A 19,754-nucleotide genomic window follows, 5' to 3' on the forward strand; every position below is an offset into this window, starting at 1 on the left:
TGCTTGAGATTTTTTAGGAATGTTCCTAGAAAAGTCTGGACTACAGAGACTAAATTCTCCCGTTTGTCAGATTAGTCGTGCCTAATAAATGTTCAGCCTTAGAGTTATTCTCACTGTGTGTCTATGTAAAAGATAGCTGAGGTTGCAATCCCATGGATTGCTGCAGGGAGCTTCTGCTCTTTTACATGTATGTCAGAAGGAAATTTGCATTTGTCTTTGGATTTTTTGTTTTAAGGTATTTTAAAACTACCTATATTCCATAGAGAAAGGTGGTGTTACCATCTAACAGGTAAGAAAACATTTAAAAAGTTGGAAAGTTTGATTAGCAGCTCTTTTGAAATGAAACCAAAATTTTATCAATCACAATTTTTCTCTCTCTCTCTTTTTTTTTTTTTTTGTTGTTATTGTTGTTTTGGTTTGGTTTTTTTTGTTTGTTTGTTTGTTTGTTTTGTTTTCCAGACAGAGACAGGGTTTCTCTGTGTAGCCTTGGCTGTCCTGGACTCGCTTTGTAGACCAGGCTGGCCTCGAACTCACAGTGATCCACCTACATCTGCCTGCCCGAGTGCACCACCACACCCGGCTCAGTCCCAATTCTTACGTCAGCTCCTCTGTCTACTTGCCTTTGAGTGCTATCAAATGTGGTGGTGGTACATGGAGGCAAAGGTTGGAACATTGCAAGTTTGAGGCAAGTTTTGGCTACATTGCAAGGTCCTGTCTCAAAAATGAACAATAGAATAGCTAGTCCAGGGGCCAAGTAGTTGCCTCAGCAGTTAAAAGCACTGACTGTGGGGCCTGGAGAGAGAATTCAGTGGTTAAGAGCACTGAGTGCTCTTCCAGATGTCCTGAGTTCAATTCCCAGAAACCACATGGTGGCTTACAACTGTCTATAATGTGATCTGATGCCTTCTTCTGGCTTGCAGGTATACATGCAGGCCGAGCACTATATACAAAAGAAAGGAATAAAGAAAATAAGTAAACTGTTTAGAAAACAACAACCAAAAAAAAAAGGGGGGGGGATCTGACTGCACGCCAGGCATAGTGGTGCATGCCTTGAATCCCAGTGCTTGGAAGACAAAAAGGCAGGTGTGTCTCTTGAGTTCCAGGACAGCCAGGGCTACATAGAGAAACCCTGCATTAAAAAAACGGAAGAAAGCCAGGCATGGTGGCGCACGCCTTTAATCCCAGCACTTGGAAGGCAGAGGCAGGCGGATCACTGTGAGTTCGAGGCCAGCCTGGTCTACAAAGTAAGTCCAGGGCAGCCAAAGCTACACAGAGAGACCCTGTCTCAAAAAACCAAAAAAAAAAAAAAAAACAAAAAACAAAAAAAAAAAAACGGAAGAAGACTTTTAATCCCAGCACCTGGGAGGCAAAGGCAGGCAGATCTCTGTGAGTTCAAGTCCAGCCTGGTCTACAAAGATAGTCCAGGACAGTCAAGACTACACAGAGACACCCTGTCTCAAAAGAAGGCACCAGCTGCAGTTGCAAAGTGCCACGGTAGTTGCCAGCACCCATGTAGAGGTTCACAGTGGCTGTAACCATGGTACTAGGGGATCCGGTGCCCTCTTACCACCACTGGTACCAGGCACCCACGAGATGCACATATATGAAGGCAGGAAAATAGCCATGTAAGATGTCGGAGCAGAAAGCCGGGCGTCGTGGCGCACGCCTTTAATCCCAGCACTCAGGAGGCAGAGGTGGGCGGATCGCTGTGAGTTCGAGGCCAGCCTGGTCTACAAAATGAGTCCAGGACGGCCAAGGCTACACAGAGAGACCCTGTCTCGAAAAACCAAAAAATAAAAAAATTAAAAAAAAATATGTCGGAGCAGAAATTAGCCTGGTATTAATATTTTGGTTTTCTCCTTAAAGGTTTTGGGACATAGAGGTTCTTTGGGAGCTTAAGAAGCCTAGTTAAGAAACAGGTTGTATGTGGCTTGCTAATTGAAAGTTTGAAAGAAAATTGGCCAGCAGCAGCTGTGGTCTTACCCCTCACTGCCTTTTCAGCACACTTGTGCTTTTCTTATCCAACCCAGAAGGTTCTTGGATTAATTAAACCCATCTTCCTCTGGAAAGAGACAGTCATAGTGCACAGTAAAGGTAGTTTTTCTCCTACAGCATGCCTAGGTGGTAATCAAGTCGTTGAGAGTGCAGGATGGGTGGGCTACAGTGCCTGCCTGTCTGGGCCTGCAGTGCTTGCCGTGTTTTGTTCAGCTCCCATCCCCATACCATGACACTCCCAGGCTCAGTGCCAAGGTGGAATTTAAGATCCACGCCAGCTTCTACCTTGTAGCCAACTTAAGTGAGTGCCAGTTGGGATTCGCATCTGCCAAAGTCCCACCCTGATAGGCGTGTACCTCAAGCGATGTAGGGGCTGACTGGCCAGAGGGTTTAGATGCTGTAATGTGGCCAAATGAAAACTAGAGGTGCACCTGGAGATGTTTGCTTCCAAGGTCCTTTCTTTTTCTTTTTCTTTTTTTTTTTTTTTAAGATTTATTGTGTATACAGTGTTCTCCCTGCGTGTGTGCCTGCAGGCCAGAAGAGGGCACCAGATCTCATAGGTGGTTGTGAGCCACCATGATTGCTGGGAACTGAGCTCTACCTCTGAAAGCAGCCAGTGCTCTTAACCTCTGAACCATCTCTCCGGCCCTTGCAAGGTTTTCTGTAAGTGTGTGTCCTCAGAATTTGACAGGCTGATCCCTACCTGGGTTTGACTGGAAACCAGCCTTGTATAGTAGTTGCCTATAGCCCTGCTGCTTGGGAGGCTTGGGCAAATCAGTCAGCCAGGACAAGTTAGTGAACTCCGACCTCAAAGCAAAGGGCTGAGATGTAGTTGAGTGGCAGTGTCTTGCTCGTGCCCCAGAGCCTTGGCAGGAAGATGCCAAGTTTTCCAGACAAGCCCTTTACCTGGAAAGACGCTGTCTTAATGACTGGCTTAAGGGTTTCATAGAGAAAGGTAATGTGAGATGCATCCATTATCTGGCACTTGGCTGGGCCTATGGTGATTCCTTGGCCACCAACCTTCATCCCATAAAGTGTCTGGAGTGACTTTATGGTGATGGCCACAAGGTGGTGCTACACTACAGGGATGCTAGTTGAGGAAACCTGCTTCATTGGAAAAGGCAGGATTTCTAACCCAGTGTCAGCAGATGTCTGCGACAGCTAGCTTTGTCCTCAGAATCTACAGAAATAGGGCGGGCGGTCAGCCAAAGGAAGGAGGGTTGAGTGTGCACAGAAGAACCCAGGAGGCTCATCTGACCTCGCTACGCTTTTGCCCTCTGAAATCCAAGTTCAAACTACCATCTATAAAATAACTGTAGTCACTAAGTTACATAATCCTTAGAAAAACTCAGAAGTATTTCTGTTGAGGTTCCTAAGCTATTACATGGCAATCTAGGACACAGTGTGTTTGGTCCTAAAGTTGTGAAAGCAGGCCATTCATGTGTTAAGAAGGTGGGGGGCGGGGATATGGTGCAGGTAAGGTTAAGTGGGCATGCCTTACTGACTGCTAGCTTTTCGAGGCGACCACCCGCTTAAGCTGTGTCTGGAAGTTACCCATTAGGATTTCTTTCCCACAACGCACAGTTTATACCCCAGTACAATTGAAGATAAACAAAAAGAGACCCCACGACCTTGGGGAGGACTCCCAGAATCTCTCCCGCATCTCAAGCCAGACCTTGGGGGAGCACACTTACAATTCCAGCACTTGGGAAATGGAGGCAGGAAGATGAAGGAATTGAAGGCCATTCTCAGCTGCTACACAGTGTGCTTAATGCCAGCCTGCATTACATGAGGCCCTGTCTCGAGAGAATAGAAGTCTTCAAATGGTGGTAGTGTTTGTCATTTGTCCTTTATTTAGTTAATTTGGGGGTTGAAGCAGGACCCCCTCTGTGCTAAGTGTTCACTACTGCTCCTACCTCCCACCTACCCCATCCCTTTGGAAAAGGTTTTGCTAACCTGCCCTACCTAGTTGTCCACGAACTCATGGTCTCAAGTAAGTTTTGTTGCCGGTTTGGTTTGGTTTTTGAGACAAGGTCTCTACATAACCTAGTTATCCTGGAGCTCACTATGTAGACCAGGCTGGCCTCAGACTCAGATGTGCTGCCTCTGCCTCCACAGCTGCTCCAAGTGACTTGCTCAGCTTCACAAGCAGCTGGGGCAACAGGTGCATGCACTGTGCCATATTTGCCTCCACTAGTTTGTTTTCCCCCATTTATATCTCATTTGTATTTACATTTTTAGAGCTGTATGTCACAGCATGTGTGGCCATCAGAAGACAAGCTGTGGGAGTTGGTTCTCTCCGTTTCCCTCCCACTGAGTCCTCTTGCCTGACCCCTGTCCCTGCTCTTCAAACTATATTATAGGACAATTAACGCTCAGGTGTACTATAGATAAAAAGCCTACCATAGTTAAATCCTAGCTTTGTAATCACCATGGTTTTGTAAGAGAATGTTCTTAGGGAGTACATGTTGATGTATCAAGAGGTCTAAAGTAGGTGAGGTTTCCAGCCAGGAGTAGCGCGTGCCTTTGATCCCAGCATTCAGGAGGCAGAAGCAGGTGGATCTCTGTAAGCTCAAAGCCAGCCTGAATTTCAGGACAGCCAGGCCTACATAGTGACACCCTGTCGGGAGAAGTGAGGCTTACTAAGACATTCTGAAATTTCAGAAAGGGGGGGGGGGGGCGCAACACTGGGCATGGTGGCCCAGAACTGCGATCCCAGGAGTCTCAAACCAAACTAAAGCAGCATCGTGTAACAAACTATGTAGGGGCTGTGTGAGCAGCCATGACACAGCAGGATGTTTGGGTCCTAACTGCTTCAGAAGGGGTTTTTGTTGTTGTTTTTTCAAGACAGGGTTTCTCTGTGTAGCCTTGGCTGTCCTGGACTCGATTTGGAGACCAGGCTGGCCTCACACTCACAATGATCCACCTGCCTCTGCCTCCCAAGAGCTGGGATTACAGGCGCGTGCCACCACACCCAGCTCAGAAGGTTCTTAAACTGGCTTGATTCTTTGCAAGTTAGCTTTGACTCATAATTTGAGTTTATCTCAAGTCAATCCCACTAAGTCAGCCTAGGTCTGAGATCTGGGGAGTTGCCTGGAAGAGAGAAGGGGCAGGGCCAGGAAAGGAGCTGCTCCCTGTGTCCTGGAGATAGTCAGTCCTGGGCTTTGAACTGATTGGGTGCCTTTGATGCTAGCTAGACAAGCAACAGGTAATGGGAAAAGCAAAGCTGCCTGAGAGTTTGGAGCCCAACCTCAGAACAGGCTTCTGCCCTTTCTCTGCAGTCAGTCTTGCTCTTCACTACAGTAACCTGGTACTTAAAGATTGTTTTTTGTTTGTTTGCTTTGGGGCAGGAGCAATGGCTCAATAGGAATACTGGCTGCTCCTCAGAAGGACCTAGTACCCAGAAGATCTGCTGTGCATTTGCAGGAGTTGCACATAGGTGCACAGATGCGGGCAGGGAAGACACCCATAAACATTCTTTTTTTAATGTGTATGGGTCACATGTCACCATGCCTGACTGTTTGAGAACCATAGCTTTAGTACTCAAGGCTTGGATCTTCTATTACCTTCTGAAGAGAAACGATGGCTGAAGACAGGAGAGCAGCATTATAAATCACTTGCTGAGCTCTTTACAGCAAATTAACATGAGCGTCCAACATTACAACTCCAGTATCTGTGGCCTGGGCAAATAGATGACCGTGGAGTCCTGTTCTCTCCAATGCTGTGGATGAGAAAACAGATTATGAGAGGAGAGGGCAAGTGAGTGGCCAGAAGCCAAGGCAAGCTGGGAGGGGAAAGGTGGCCAGCACTAGGCAGCTATTAAAGTGTTCTCAAGTCACTTCCCCATGAGTCAAGCTTGGCTTGAGCTGGATGACTCGGTTGCTTCTCCTGCCCCAGGCTTCCAGCACCCTCCATCATTCTGCTGAGATACCCTACAGGGCGCTATGTAGCCCATTCTGCTGCCTCCCCAACCCGTCAAAAGAAAAGCTAGGCTGGGCATGGTGACGTCCACCTTTAAGCATCCAGGAGCCTGAGGCAGTCAGAGCTCTTGAGTTCCAGGCCAGCCTGGTGTGCAGAGTGAGTTCCAGAACAACCAAGGCTACACAGAGGAACCCGGTGGGGGATGGGGGGAGGCGAGCATTTCTTGTGAGGCCAGGAATAGCAGTAGCTTCAGAGACAGGCTCCAAGCAAGAAGGAGTCAGAGGCAAAGGAGACAGTCTGCTCTCTGGGAGCAGAGGAGGCCTTTAAAGAGGAAAGAAAGCAGGACATGATGCCTGGTCATCTGCCTGTTAGGTGACTATCCAAACTGAACAAGTTCCTAGTTCTGCATTTTGGGGAGGGGGTGATGTGAATGACAAGACCACTTGGAGGGCCTACAAGCAGAGCCTGTAAGGAGCTAGGATGACAGCTGGGGAAGAGAAAGCTGCTTCCTTCAGATGCCTCAGGCAGTTGTACTGGCTGGGATAGCAACAGTAGAGTATTGCCTTGCTTGTGAGGCCCTGGGGTTGATCCCAGCACTGGGGCTACCCTCCTGTGCTCAGGCCTATGGACCCTAACCTTGCTCCATTTCAACCCTGTAGCTCAGGTAGCCTCAAGTTTCCTCCCCAGTCCTTCAACTCTGATCTGGAGGACAGGCAGCGTGTTACTTCTAGCCTGAGGGCCTGAGCAGAGGACCTCAGAAACTCAGACTCCTCCCCACCACCCCTGTGCTTAGACAGGGGTAACCTCATTCTTGTCCGTCCTCCCAGCAAGCACTCAACCGGCATTTCCTACACACTAAGCCTTTGCAAGCAGCTCAGGCGCAGCGGTGAGTCATGCCGGGCAGAAGGCCTGGGCCTTTCCCTTAAGTGGTCACTGTCCAGCAGCAAAAACAGTTAATGAGGCATTAAAGATGAAGAGTTGGGGTCTAGGAGTAAGGAGACTGTGGAGTGACCCCTCGTTTGAAATTTGAGACCTTGTGAGCAGGGGTCAGCTGCAGAGTCCAAGGATAGGGCAGTCAGCCCTGTCTTGATCCAAAACAGGGAACTTCCTCAAACTTCAGGATACTGATAGCTTATACTCATCGCTTCTCATGTGTTTATTAACTTTACTAAGGTGTAGTTTACAGAGTGGGATCCTGTCTTCAGCCACTCCTTAAATAGGTGACTATGAAATTCATTTTTTGAAACAGTCTCATGTAGCCCCACCTGGCCTAGAACTTGCTATATGCACCAGGCTGGCTTTGAACTCAGAGACCTGTCTGCCTCTGCCAGGATCCCATAGTGTGGACCATTATGCCTACTTTTTCATTTTTAAAAAAACTTGGTCTTATCCAGGCAGGTGGTGGTGCATGCCTTTAATCCCAGCATTCAAGAGGCAGAGGCAGGCAAATCTTTATGAGTTTGAGACCAGCCTGGTCTGCGTAGTTCCAGGATAGCCAAGGCTACATAGTGAGATCCTGTGAAGGAGAGATAAACATGTTTTTTGTTTAGACCACAAGTGGGGGGTGAGAAAAAGACTTGTGAGAGAGCAGGTGATGTTTATCCTCTTAGAAGTCGAAACATCATGTGGGGGAGATTGGTTCTTAAGCAGCTGAAAAACATCCTTGAACAAATGCTGAGAGGAGGTGTAAATGTGAGCCAAAAACAGGAGGTGGGACATTTGGAGACTTGGGATAGTTCTGGCTGTTCATCGCTCCACTTCGAGATGAACTGCTCGAGGGAAGGCTTTTGGGGCTCCGGGCTCCTGCTGAGGTTCCACGTTCTGGTTGCTCCAGGTGCCCCCAGAAGAAATCCTGCTGATTACACCAGGAGAATCATTCCTTGGAACTGATATCCTTACGATTTCATTATTGTATCCTTTAATCATCTTTTCCTATTGTTTAGCTTAGTTGGGTTATAAGTGAGGTGCTCTCAGTTAACAAGTTCGTAATAAAATATATTTGCTAAGAAAATTGAGCCTACAATCATGTCTCAAAACAAAAAGACATGGCTTTATGCTATATCCCAGAGTAGCCTGGAACTCACAGCATAGTCAAGGCTGGCCTGCCTGGGACCTTCCTGCCCATTCTTCAAGAGATTGCAGGCGCCTGTGCCACCACATCTGTTAGGACTGAGCCCTTAAGCTCTTCAGCTGTCAAAACTGAATTAAACTGTGGGACACCCAGTTCATGTCTGGAGAAGCAGAGAATTGCTTGGTATGGGAAAAGACCCTAAATACTGGTATTAAAGTGTTGTGGGTATCACAATAATTGGTTCATTCCCCCAGGGGATCTGGGTCGCTGCATGTTTTCAGCTATGGTGAGTAATGTGCCATTAACATCCATATATGTCTTTGGCTAACTTTTGAGGGACTGGAGAGGTGGCTATGGCTCAATAACGTGTTTGCCTTGCAACTATGAGGATCTGAGTTGGAACCCCAGAATCAGCACAGAGTGCTGAGCATGGCAGGGCATCTTACACGTGGGTGCTGGGGAAGCGGAGCAGACCCTTGGGGCTCAGTGATCAGCCAGTCTAGCGTATTGATAGGCTCCAGGCCAAGGAGAGACTTTGTTTCAAAAACAAAAACAAAAAAACCCAAAGGGGGCACTGGAGAGATGGCTCAGCACTTAAGGCTGCTCCTCCCGAAGACACAGGTTCCATCTTTAAAATCCACATGACAGCTCTACCTCACAACTATATAGAAAACAAAAAGGCAGCTGGGCATGGTAGCGCATGCCTTCAATCCCAAGCAGGCGTATCTCTTAGTTTGAGGTCAGCCTGGTCTACAGAAGGAGTCCAGGACAGCAGAGCCAAACAGGAAACCCTGTCTCAACCAAACCAAACAAAGGCAACATGGGCAACAGAGCTTTTGTGAGTTAAAGGCCTGTGCTACGAGCAACTCCAGGCCATCCAGGGCTACAAAATGAAACTCTGACTTTAAAAAAAAAAAAAAGGCCACAAAGTAACTAGGAAGATGCCACAGCAGGTGAAACAGTTGCCATGCAAGAAGGTGAAGAATCGAATTCCAATCCCAAGAATCCATATGAAAGATGGGTGAGGCTGGAGAGATAGTTCAGCTGTTAAGAGCCCCTCGTGCTCTTCCAGAGGTCCTGAGTTCAATTCCCAGCAACCACATGGTGGCTCACAACCATCTATAATGAGATCTGGTGCCCTCTTCTGGACTGTAGGTGTATGTGCAGGCAGAGCACTGTATACATAATAAATAAATTTTAAAAAAAAAGATGGGTGAGCATGGCAGCCCACCTGTCATCCTGGCACCTGGGAGATGGAGGAGAAAGGCAATGTCCAGAGCAAGTTGGCTAGCCAGGCTGGCCCACATGGAGCGCCCCCGGCTCAGTGAGAGACCCTGTCTCTGTCTGTGTAAAAGATGGAGAGCAATCCAGGAAGACACTAAATACGTCAACCTTGGCCATCCGCAGAAAAGCACAAACATGCGAAACAACCCCTGAGGTATGCACATGTGAACACACACACAGTTTTGGCTTCTCAGTGACATAGTTATTTTTCTTTTCTTTCTTTTTTTTTGGGTTTTTTTTTTTTTTTTTTTGGGATGTTTTGAGACCGGGTCTCTCTGTGTAGCCTTGGCTGTCCTGGACTTGCATTGTAGACCAGGCTGGCCTCGAACTCGCAGCAATCCGCCTGCCTCTGCCTCCCTTATGCTGGGATTAAAGGCATGTGCCACCATGCCCGATGTAGTTATTTTTCTAGTGCTATTTCAAAACACCGTGACGAAGGTGACTTGCAGAAGAAAGTTTATTTGGGACTTACAGTTCCAGAGAGACCGGAGTCCATCCATCACGCTGGGAGCATGGCAGCAGGTAACTGGCATGGTGCTGGAGCAGCAACTGAGATCTTGATCCATGAACAGAAAACGGCACACTAAGAATGACACGAGGCTTTTGGAACCTCAAAGCTCACCCCCAGTACCACACCTCCAACAAAGGCCACACCCGCTAATCCTTCCCAAACAGGTCCATAAACTGGGGCCAGCCATGCAACCACATGAGCTTCTGGGAGCCACTCTCACTGAAGCCTCCAAAGGTTGATATCTCAGAATAGATGCCCGGGTTTAAAAAAAAAAAAAAGTGTGGTGGTAGTGCACACCTTTAATCCCAGCACGTGGGAAGCAGAGGCAGGTGGATCTCTGTGAGTTCAAGGCCAGCCTGAACTAGGAAACGAGTCCAGGACAGAGAAACCCTGTCTCACAAAACAAAACAAAATTCTATAGGTTACATAGTATACTTTGGGTTTGGAGTGTGAGTCAAGGCCCAGGCTGGTGGAGATCCTCCTGTCTCCGTCTCCTGAATGAACTACAAGCATGCACCGTTGTGCTGGAATGTTTAACCTCCAAAAGGTTTTCCTCAGTTGCCTCATTTTGCACTGCCACCAGCAGGGCAGAGGGGTCCAGGCTCCCCACCTCCCTGCTAGCTCTTGTTCTGACTTCTTTGTTCTAGCTCCTGAGTGTGTGAGAAGCACTAACTCACCTTTGTTTTCATTTGCATGTCCTTAAGGACTAACCTTGTTTCAAATGCATTTCCATATGACTGTCGCCCACTTATTGAGCAGTTTGTTCCTGTCCTCTGTTCATTTTCATACACACACACCAACAAAAACCCCAAAAACATTTGCTCATGGGTATCTATGTGCACATACATGTATGTCACAGTGCATATGTGGAGATCAGAGAGTGGCTTTCATGTACATTAGTGCTCTTCTGTTATGTGAGTCCTTGGGAACAAAAAACAAGAGTTGTCAGGCTTTACTCACTGGGCCATCTCGTGAGCCTTATTTTTCCACTTTTTTGATGCTCTTTCATGTGCAAAACTCTATTTTGTTGTTGCAATGCTAGCGGCCTCATTCATGCTAGGCAGTCTGTCACGGAGCTACATCCACCGTCCTCCAGACTTTTTGAAGAATGGGTTGTGAGCCTTAGCCTTTAACAGCTGAGCTATCTCTGCATCTCTCCCCCAAATATTTTATAGATTTTTATTTATTTATTGGGTTTTGTTTTTGTTTGTTTTTTTGGTTGGGTTTTTTTTTTTTTTTGCTGCTGTTGTTGTTTTGTTTTTCAAGGCAGGGTTTCTCTGCGTAGCCTTCACTGTCCTGGACTCTCACTGTAGACCAGGCTGGCCTCGAACTCACAGGGATCCACCTGCCTCTGCCTCCGGAGTGCTGGAATTAAAGGCGAGCACCACCATTGCCCAGCTTATTTATTTATTTATGTTTTGGTTTTTCAAGACAGAGTTTCTCTGTGCAGTCTTGGCTGTCCTAGACTCACTTTGTAGACCAGGATGGCCTCGAACTCACAAATATCCACCTGCCTCTGCCTCCTGAACATAGATTTGATTTCTTTTTTTTAAGATTTATATATTTGTTATTATATATACACACTCTTCTGCCTGCATGTACACCTGCAAGCCAGAAGAGGGCACCAGATCTCATTACAGATGGTTGTGAGCAAGGGAATTGAACTCAGGCCCTCTGGAAGACCAGTCAGTGCTCTCAACCTCTGAGCCATCGCTCCAGCCCCCTTAGATTTGATTTCTTACAAGTCCTGTGTGCATGTGTGTGCACACATGCATGTGGATACCCACAGAGGCCAGAAGGTGTCAGACTGCCTGGAACTAGGTTTCCACGTAGTTGTGAGCTACCCAACACGGGTCCTGGGAACCAAACTGGTTCATCCCATCACCCTCCTTCTCCTCTTCCTTGTTTGAGACAGTATCTCAGGCTGTCCTGGAACTTGCTATTCAGACCAGACTGACCTCAAACTCACAGGAGTCCACCTGCCTCTGCTACCAAGCGCTCGGGTTAAAGGCCCAAGGTGTCACCCCAGTTCCAGGGCCCTCTTGAACATGAGTAAGAGCTCCTAACCACCGAGCCTCCCTCTCCTCACAACTTTTTAATTCGGATGGAGTCAGGTTTATGTTTCTCTTGTTGCCCTCTAAGAATCCTTTCTCAAAATCCAGATGTGGCAGGTGTGGTGGTGCACCTGTGATCACAGCACCTGGGAGGATCAAGAATTCCAGGCCAGAGGCTGGAGAGATGGCTCAGCGCTTAAGAGCACCACCTGCTCTTCCAGAAGACTCAGCTTTTAGCTCACTGCCTGTCACTCTAGTCCCAGGGGACCCAATGCCTTCCTCTGGCCTCCAAGGGCACCAGGCACACAAGTGGTGAACTGACATATATGGTGACAAAACATTCCTACACATGGATTATTAAATAAATAAATAAATAAATATTCCAGGCCAGGCAGGTGTGGTGGCACACACATGTAATCACAGGACTCAGGGAAACAGGCTGGTAGATCTCTGAGTTCAAGGCCAGCCTGGCCTACAAAGCAAGTCCAGGACAGCCAAGGCTACACAGAGAAACCCTGTCTCAAAAAACAAACAAAAATCCAGGTCAACCTGGCTACATAGTAAAGCCATACTTCCATGTTATTTAGATTCATACAGCCTTCTAATTTCATTTTTATTTTTTTTATTATTTATACAGTATTCTGCCCACATGTGCACCAGCCCGCCACAAGAGGGCACCAGATCCCATTACAGATTGTCATGAGCCACCATGTGGTTGCTGGGACTTGAACTCCCGACCTTTGGAAGAGCAGAAGGTGCTTTTAACCTCTGAGCCATCCCTCCAGCCCTCTAATTTCATTTTTAAATCATGAAGTATGAATCCAAATTTTTTCTAGATTTCAGGATTTTCTCCTACTTTGGGGTCTTAATATTCCACATGAATTTTGAGACTAGGTTTTCTGCTTGCAGGTGAGGCATCTGAATTTTGAAAGATTCCATTGAATTGTAGGTTCTTTTAAGCAGCACTGCGATATTAAAAAGATAAAGCCAGGCACACAGGTGTACACCTGTGATACCAGCACTGGGCAGGCGGGGGCAGGTGGATCTCTCTAGGTTAGAGTCTAGCAGGGTCTACATAGTGAGCTCGAGGCTGGTCAAGGCTACATGGTGAAACTCTATCTTTTAAATAAACAAATAGATAAATAAAAAATCTTGCAGTCCAAGACCACAGAATGACTTTCCATTTGTGTAGGTTTTTCTTTCAACAGTGTTTTATAATTTCCATTGTATAACTTTTTATCTGAAGTTCTTTTTCAGATTGTTCCTTGCTGGTGCCACTATGGTTTCGATTTGCATTTTTCTGGTGACTAATGATGGCAGCATCTTTTCATATGCTTATCAGCCATCCAAACACTTCCAGTGGTGGTGAAGTCATCTTTCTATTGCATTCGCACTCCCATGCTTACAAACAACAGCTCCCTGCTTCCCTAATACTGTTCTTCCCTCCCCTCTTCTCTGCCTTTTGTTTGTTTGTTTGTTTGTTTTTGTTTTGAGACAGGGTTTCTCTGTGTAGCCTTGGCTGTCCTGGACTGGCTTTGTAGACCAGGCTGGCCTCGAACTCACAGCGATCGATCCACCTGCCACTGGGATTTCATTATAATGAAAATGTAACTGGAGTTTACAGACAAGTTGTAAATGGCCACACATATGGGTGCTGGGACTCAAACCTGGGTCCTCTGGAAGGACAACCAGTGCTCTTAACCTCTAAGCCATTACTCCAGCGCCTTCTTTGCTGTTTTACTTTCAAAAAGCACTTAACAGATGTGGGGTGGACATAGGAGACAGGACAATAGTGGCGGTCCACTTAAAAGCTCTGTGGTAGCTGGGTGTGGTAGCTGGGTGTGGTGGCTCACACCTTTAATCCCAGCACTAGGGAGGCAGAGACAGGTGGATCACTGTGAGTTCAAGGCCAGCCTGGTGTACAAGTGATTCCAGGAGAGCCAAGGCTACACAGAGACCCTGTCTCACAAAACAAAAGACAAAAAACAAAAGGCTCTGTGGTGAGCTGGGTATAGTGGTGCACACCTTTGATCCCAGCACTTGGGAAACAGGCAGGTAGATCACTGTGAGTTCAAGGACAGCCGGGTCTACAAAGTGAGTCCAGGACAGCAGGGTGACACAGTGAACCCCTGTCTGGGGGTGGGGGGATGGGGGTGGGGAGGAGCTTTGTGGCTTGGGACATATTATTTACCTTTTCTTTTACACTAAGTTGTTTAGCCCACACTATAGACAAGCAAAGGGCCAGACCCAGGAATACCTCGTGAACAAGAGGAGACAACCCCTGTCCCAACTGGCTTCAAGACTAGTGAGCGACTCCATTACAGAACGATTGCCTAGCATGGGAAAGACTGGGTTTGATTGGGGGCGGGGGGGGGGGGGGGCCGGGGTATGAGGGTAGTACAGGGGATGAAGAAGACGAGGAAGAAGAGATAAAAATCACTTAGGCGTGAGATGGCCCCAAGTTTAAAGCCAGCCTTGTCTACACTGTGGAGTTTCCAGCTAGCCAGACTGTCTTCTGTTTTGCTTCATTCTGTCAGGGCTGAACACACTCCGGAAGCCAGATATCACAGCTTATCACAGCTCTGGGGGAAAGGTACCTGAATGCCGCCGGGAGCTGCTATCCAAACCATCAAATACCATGACGATGTGTTGAGCGGTCATTCCACAAGCAGCGCTGGCAACGATGGATGCAGTTTACTACTCCTTTGATAATGTGACTATCAAAGTCAACTCGGCACACATGTCAGTAAGAACAGCAGGTCTAGAAGCAAAAGCCAGGCAAGTGACAGGCACTGGGCAGAGGAGTCCTGAGGGGGTCAAAAGCAGCACCCACACTGTCTTCCTGAGCACCCTTCTTTCTCCTAACCCTAGTGATTAAAAATCTATAGGAAGAACTGAGGGAGGCTTGGCAGTTAGGAGCATGTACTGTACTTGGAGGGAAGCCAAGTTCAGTTCCCAGCACCCACATAGCTGTATCTCCAGCTGCGGGGGCTATGATAGTCTCTTCTGGACTCTGCAGGCACCTGCACTCACATGTTCACACACCCACACACACGTCAACAATTTTTTTTAATGTTCTTAAAAATCTGAATTAGGGGGCTGGAGCGATGGCTCAGCAGTTAAAAGCACTCACTGCTCTTAACCAAGATTCAGCTCCCTGCACCCCCATGAATAGCTTACGATGTCCGTAACTCCAGTTCCAGGGACTCCAAAACTCACTTGTGACCCCCAGTGACACATGATACATGCAGGCAAACACTGATTCTCATTTAAAAATATATATTAAGGACCGAGCGTGGTGGCGCATGCCTGTAGTCCCAGCACTCCAGAGGCAGAGGCAGGAGGATCGCTGTGAGTTCAAGGCCAAGCTGGTCTACAAAGGGAGTCCAGGACAGCCAAGGCTACACAGGGAAACCCTGTCTCAAAAAGCAGGGGGAAAATGTATATTAAAGTTAACAAGGGTGGATCTCTGTGAGTTTGAGCCCAGCCTGGTCTACAAAGCGAGTCCAGGACAGCCAAGGCTACACAGAGAAACCCTGTCTCAAAAAGCCAAAAAAAAAAAAAAGTTAACAAGGGCTGTTGAGATAGCTAAATGGATTAAAGGCACTGAGAGAAAGAGAAGGACAGAAAGAGAGAGACAGACAAAGAGAGCTGGGCATAGTGGCACTAATCCCAGCACTCGGGAGGCAGAGGCAGGTGGATCGCTGTGAGTTCGAGGCCAGCCTGATCTACAAAGCGAGTCCAGGACAGCCAAGGCTACACAAAGAGACCTTGTCTCGGGAGAGAGAGAGATAGAGAGATAGGGGGAGGGAAGAAGAAAGAGGGAGGCAGTTGACAGAGGTTTGTCAAATCAATATACAGCCTTCGAAAGGAACAGAAATGCTGACTCAGAGCTTTCATGAGAGAATTCATAAGACTTTCTGCGTCTCAAAACTCCCTCCCTCACCGAGAAAGAGAAGGCCTGCCAACCGAAACCTGGGGTTCCCGTGAATTCTGTAGCATCCTAGTGGAGTTCAACACCTCCAGTGCCTTCTTCCTCCACCTGGCTCAGTTATAAATAGCTCTCTGGTTTCCAGCCCGGAATCTCCCAGACTCAACAGCAGTCACCGCCTCCACACTGAACTGCCCTCCACCGAGAGGAGGCGAAGGCCAGCAGAGGGCGGAAGGTAGCGGGGAGAACGGTGGAAGGACCGCAGGAGCGTCCCAGACCAGGCTCAGACAAGAGGCTCCCAGCACAGGGAGGGACCTAACACCTGGAACAGCCTCTCTGTGCACCTTATTCCCGGGGAACACACAAAACTCAACTCCTGAAAGACCTTAGTTGTAGCCACAGCACCTATGTGTTTGGTCACTGGTAGAGACTGGAAGCTTGTAGGTCTATTTATTCTAGATTAAAGCCAGAAAACGGGAGGAAGAAAGGAAGTCTGGAAAGACGAAAAGAAAGACTGATGATGAGATGGGTCTGTAGAAGTCACCTGCCTCCAAGCACAATGACCTGACGTTAAGCCCTGGGACACACATGGTAGCTGTGGCACATGTACACACACACACACACACACACAGAGAGAGAGAGAGAGAGAGAGAGAGAGAGAGAGAAGTATGTAGTATAAAAATAAACACAGCCACAATGACCCACAGGCTGCCTGGCACTAGAAACCCCTTCTCTGGCAGCAAGACCCGCCAGATGGTTACCTGGCAACATGGTGGCTCACTTGTCTTCACCAGCAGTTAAGTCTGGACCTGAATGTGTTGCCTGTCCCTTTCTCTGACTCTTTCTTAGGGCAGATCACCTCAGGGTACCCAGGTTTAAGACCCTGCAACTGCAGTATCAGGGCTGTAGGGGCTTGTCGGTCCTTGCTGGGGTGGGTTAAAAGCTGCCAGGCAGAGCAGGAGAGGCCACTCGGGATGGTGGGGCACCCCGTGTGTACTGTTGCTCACTGTAGCTGTACTCCTGGCCTGGCCTAGCTGCTGCGGCTTCCCCACCCCCTTCTCCATCTTCCTTTACAAAATTGAATTACTCTTGTTGGGTTCTGGGGCTCCTGAACTTCCACGCCACAGGAAACCTAAGAGGGCTGTGGAAGGCTGATAACAGGGCCCTTTCCTGCTTTACTTTCATTCAAAAATAGTATCATTGCCAGGCGTGGTGGCGCACACCTTTAATCCCAGCGCGCCGGGAGCAGAGGCAGATGGATCTCTGTGAGTTCGAGGCCAGCCTGTCTACAAAGCAAGTCCAGGACAGCCAGGGATACACAGAGAAACTCTGTCTCGAAAAACAAAAATAGTAACCTTATCTGAGGTGGGAGCTGGGAATGTAACCGTGTGAGGGCGAAGGCTGCAGCCTGGACAACCCAAGGGGCACAGAGGGCTGGGTGCATCATAGGTCGACCTACGGGATAAGGGTAAGAAAGGTTTCCCTCGGGCCATTAGTGTGAACTACGTTCGGGAAAACTAGAAACATTCGTTCTACTAGGGGTGTGGAGAAGGCATTAGAATAAAGGCAAGAGTGAGGAGAAACAGCGGGTGTTCCTAAAAGATCAAATAGCGCAAAGGGAGGGGGCGGAGGAGTGGTCGCGGTTTAGGAGTTGGGCAGGGGGTGCTCAGTGCGCGGAGAGGGAGAAAACAGAGGAAATGGGTGGCGACGATGGGCTCCTCTGACCTTGCAGTGGAAGGCAGCGCTCTCCCGAGGGGCTCTGGAGACCGGCCTGTCCCGCGTTTCCCTTCCTTGGCAGGGTCACGGCGCCGCGGGCTGCTCTCGGAGGCCGTGCTCAAACCCGCGGGCAGCCTGCCAGCTGCGCCGGGAAGGAAGCGCCATGTATGGGCCGGTGGCAGAGAAGGAAACTCCTTGTAGGGCTCGGGAAGGAAGCGCCATACATGGCGCGGGGCGGCCGGGGGCGGGCCGGGGGCGGGGAGCGCGGGAGCGAGGAGCTTCCGCCGCCCCGGGGCCACCGAGCTCGCGCCGCGTTCCCGGCGTCGGGACGCGGGGCCCCGCGGGAGCTGCACGCACCTCGCCCCGGGATGCGGGGCTTGGGGGCCGGGGTGGGGGCGATGCTGCAGCCGGCCAAGAATCCGAGCTCGGCCGCGTGCGCGCGCTCGCGCGCTGCAACCTTGAGTGTGACCCGCTTTCTCTCTACTGCGGCTGAAGCACGCCTGAGCGCGGGCACAACCCAGAGTGGACGGACACCCGGTTGTTGTGAGCCCGGCGGCTTTCACAGCTGTCTGCTCACTGAGTCCCCTTAACTTCCTCCGGTTAAAGGATGGATCGGGGAGCCGCTTTGGAAGACACGCCTCGAAGAAACTAGGCGTCCCGAAGGTGTGGGGTTTCCCCTTGCAGGGCTCAAAGGAAGCCTAATCCCGGCTGCTTCCCGTACCAGCTGGCTAATGTAGGAAAAGATGCCTTCTCAGAGGCTCCAGGTGTTTGGTGTAAAGGGGCTAACAGTTCCTGCTTTGCAGGTCTGTGGTGATCATATTAAATAGAAAATAAATGTGTACATGATGGTGGTGCGGTGTCTGACATGAAATAGTGCCTGCCTTGAGAGCGTGGGCATTCTTCTGGAAGGCCTGTCTCAGTGAGGAGAGGCTACAGCGCTCTGGCATACTTTACAATATCCCTTTAAAATTGAGACTGGGACTCGGTCTTGTGCACACTAGGCTCTCCCACTGACCTACAACCCCAGCCCTTTTGGCTTTGCTTGTTTGTTTTTCAAGACAGGGTTTCTCTGTGTAGCCCTGGCTATCCTGGAACTTACTCTGTAGACCAGGCTGGCCTGGAACTCAGAAATCCACCTGCCTCTGCCTTCGTAGTGCTAGGACTAAAAGCATGCGCCACTGCCGCCCGGCTTCTTTTATAACTCAGTTGCACAGGCTGGCCTGGAACTCCTTCCGTAGTACAGGCAGACCTTGAGTTTGCCATCCTCCTGCCTCAGTCTCCAGAGTAGCTGAGGTTACAGGCTTGTGACACCAGACCCAGTTAAGAGTTTATTGCCTTCTCCTGAGGTATATGTGGCCCCGACACTCCTTTGTCACTTTGGCTACTACGTTAGTGACCTGCTGCCCAGTGGATAAGTACAGCAGGGACAGGAAGAAAAAAAAAAAGAACCCCGAAGAAGTTGACTTCTCATCACAACCAGAACCTGGTATGTAGGACAGCCTCCCCGCCCACACCTGCTGTCAGTACCACGCCCACACATTTCACCAAGAGATAGGTATCGCTCTCAGAAGAGCCTTTCCCAACCCAACCTGGTCAGTCCGGCCTGTCCCAGAGTCCCACTGAAATCTAACCTGAATTTCCCTGCTGTTCTGCAGAGCAGCAGTGAGCAGCCGCTGATGACTCCAGACAAGTCTATGAACACTCAGTGGCTGCCTATCACCCGGGCCTTGTTTCCTTTCATCCCTGTTGGCCAAGGAGGCCGTGGTTGGCATGGTAACCTTCCTTGTATAAGTTGCAGCTTTCAAGGATGTTTTTCAATTCCACCAGGGACACGGCTCCTTCTGTGGGCCACCGAGTGACATGTAACTGTGTCATCCGGGGCCTCCCCGGGAGCAGAAATGTGGTGCTGGTGGTAGAAAGGAAGGGCCTGGTTCCCAGAGAGCCACAGGCTCAAGGGAGATGCAGATTGAATCTCTCTGCCCCTGTGTGTCAGTTCTCAACCACCCAGAGAAACTAGTTCTGAGGCCTTTGTGGGGGACGTCGCTGGTGAATGATAAACCTCTTACTATTCAATCAGGCACCCAACAAATTGCACTTGTGGCTTCCACTAATGCAGTTTAATAAAGCTGGTAGATCACAGAGCCTCCAGAATTCAGTAAGTTTTCCCTTTAAACATCTGTGGAGGAGCTGGGCATGGTGGAGCATGCCTTTAATCCCTGCACTTGGGAGGCAGAGGCAGGCAGATCGCTGAGTTCGAGGCCAACCTGGTCT

At 49.0% G+C, this 19,754-nt stretch overlaps 1 protein-coding gene across 1 annotated transcript; it reads right to left on the minus strand.

The window, feature by feature from the left end:
* Window positions 1-3,487: 3,487 nt before the first annotated feature.
* On the minus strand, window positions 3,488-19,255 carry LOC311595752 (uncharacterized protein; the record flags this gene model as incomplete). Its single annotated transcript, XM_084778735.1, has 5 exons — window positions 3,488-5,716; window positions 9,744-9,827; window positions 14,434-14,510; window positions 17,493-18,106; window positions 19,115-19,255. The coding sequence occupies 5 exons, from the start codon at window positions 19,253-19,255 to the stop codon at window positions 5,625-5,627; spliced, it is 1,008 nt and encodes a 335-aa protein (XP_084634861.1). The 3' UTR covers window positions 3,488-5,624.
* Window positions 19,256-19,754: the final 499 nt, after the last annotated feature.

Source organism: Acomys minous (assembly GCF_964271855.1).
Source record: "Acomys minous genome assembly, chromosome: 4".
NCBI classification, from domain to species: domain Eukaryota; kingdom Metazoa; phylum Chordata; class Mammalia; order Rodentia; family Muridae; genus Acomys; species Acomys minous.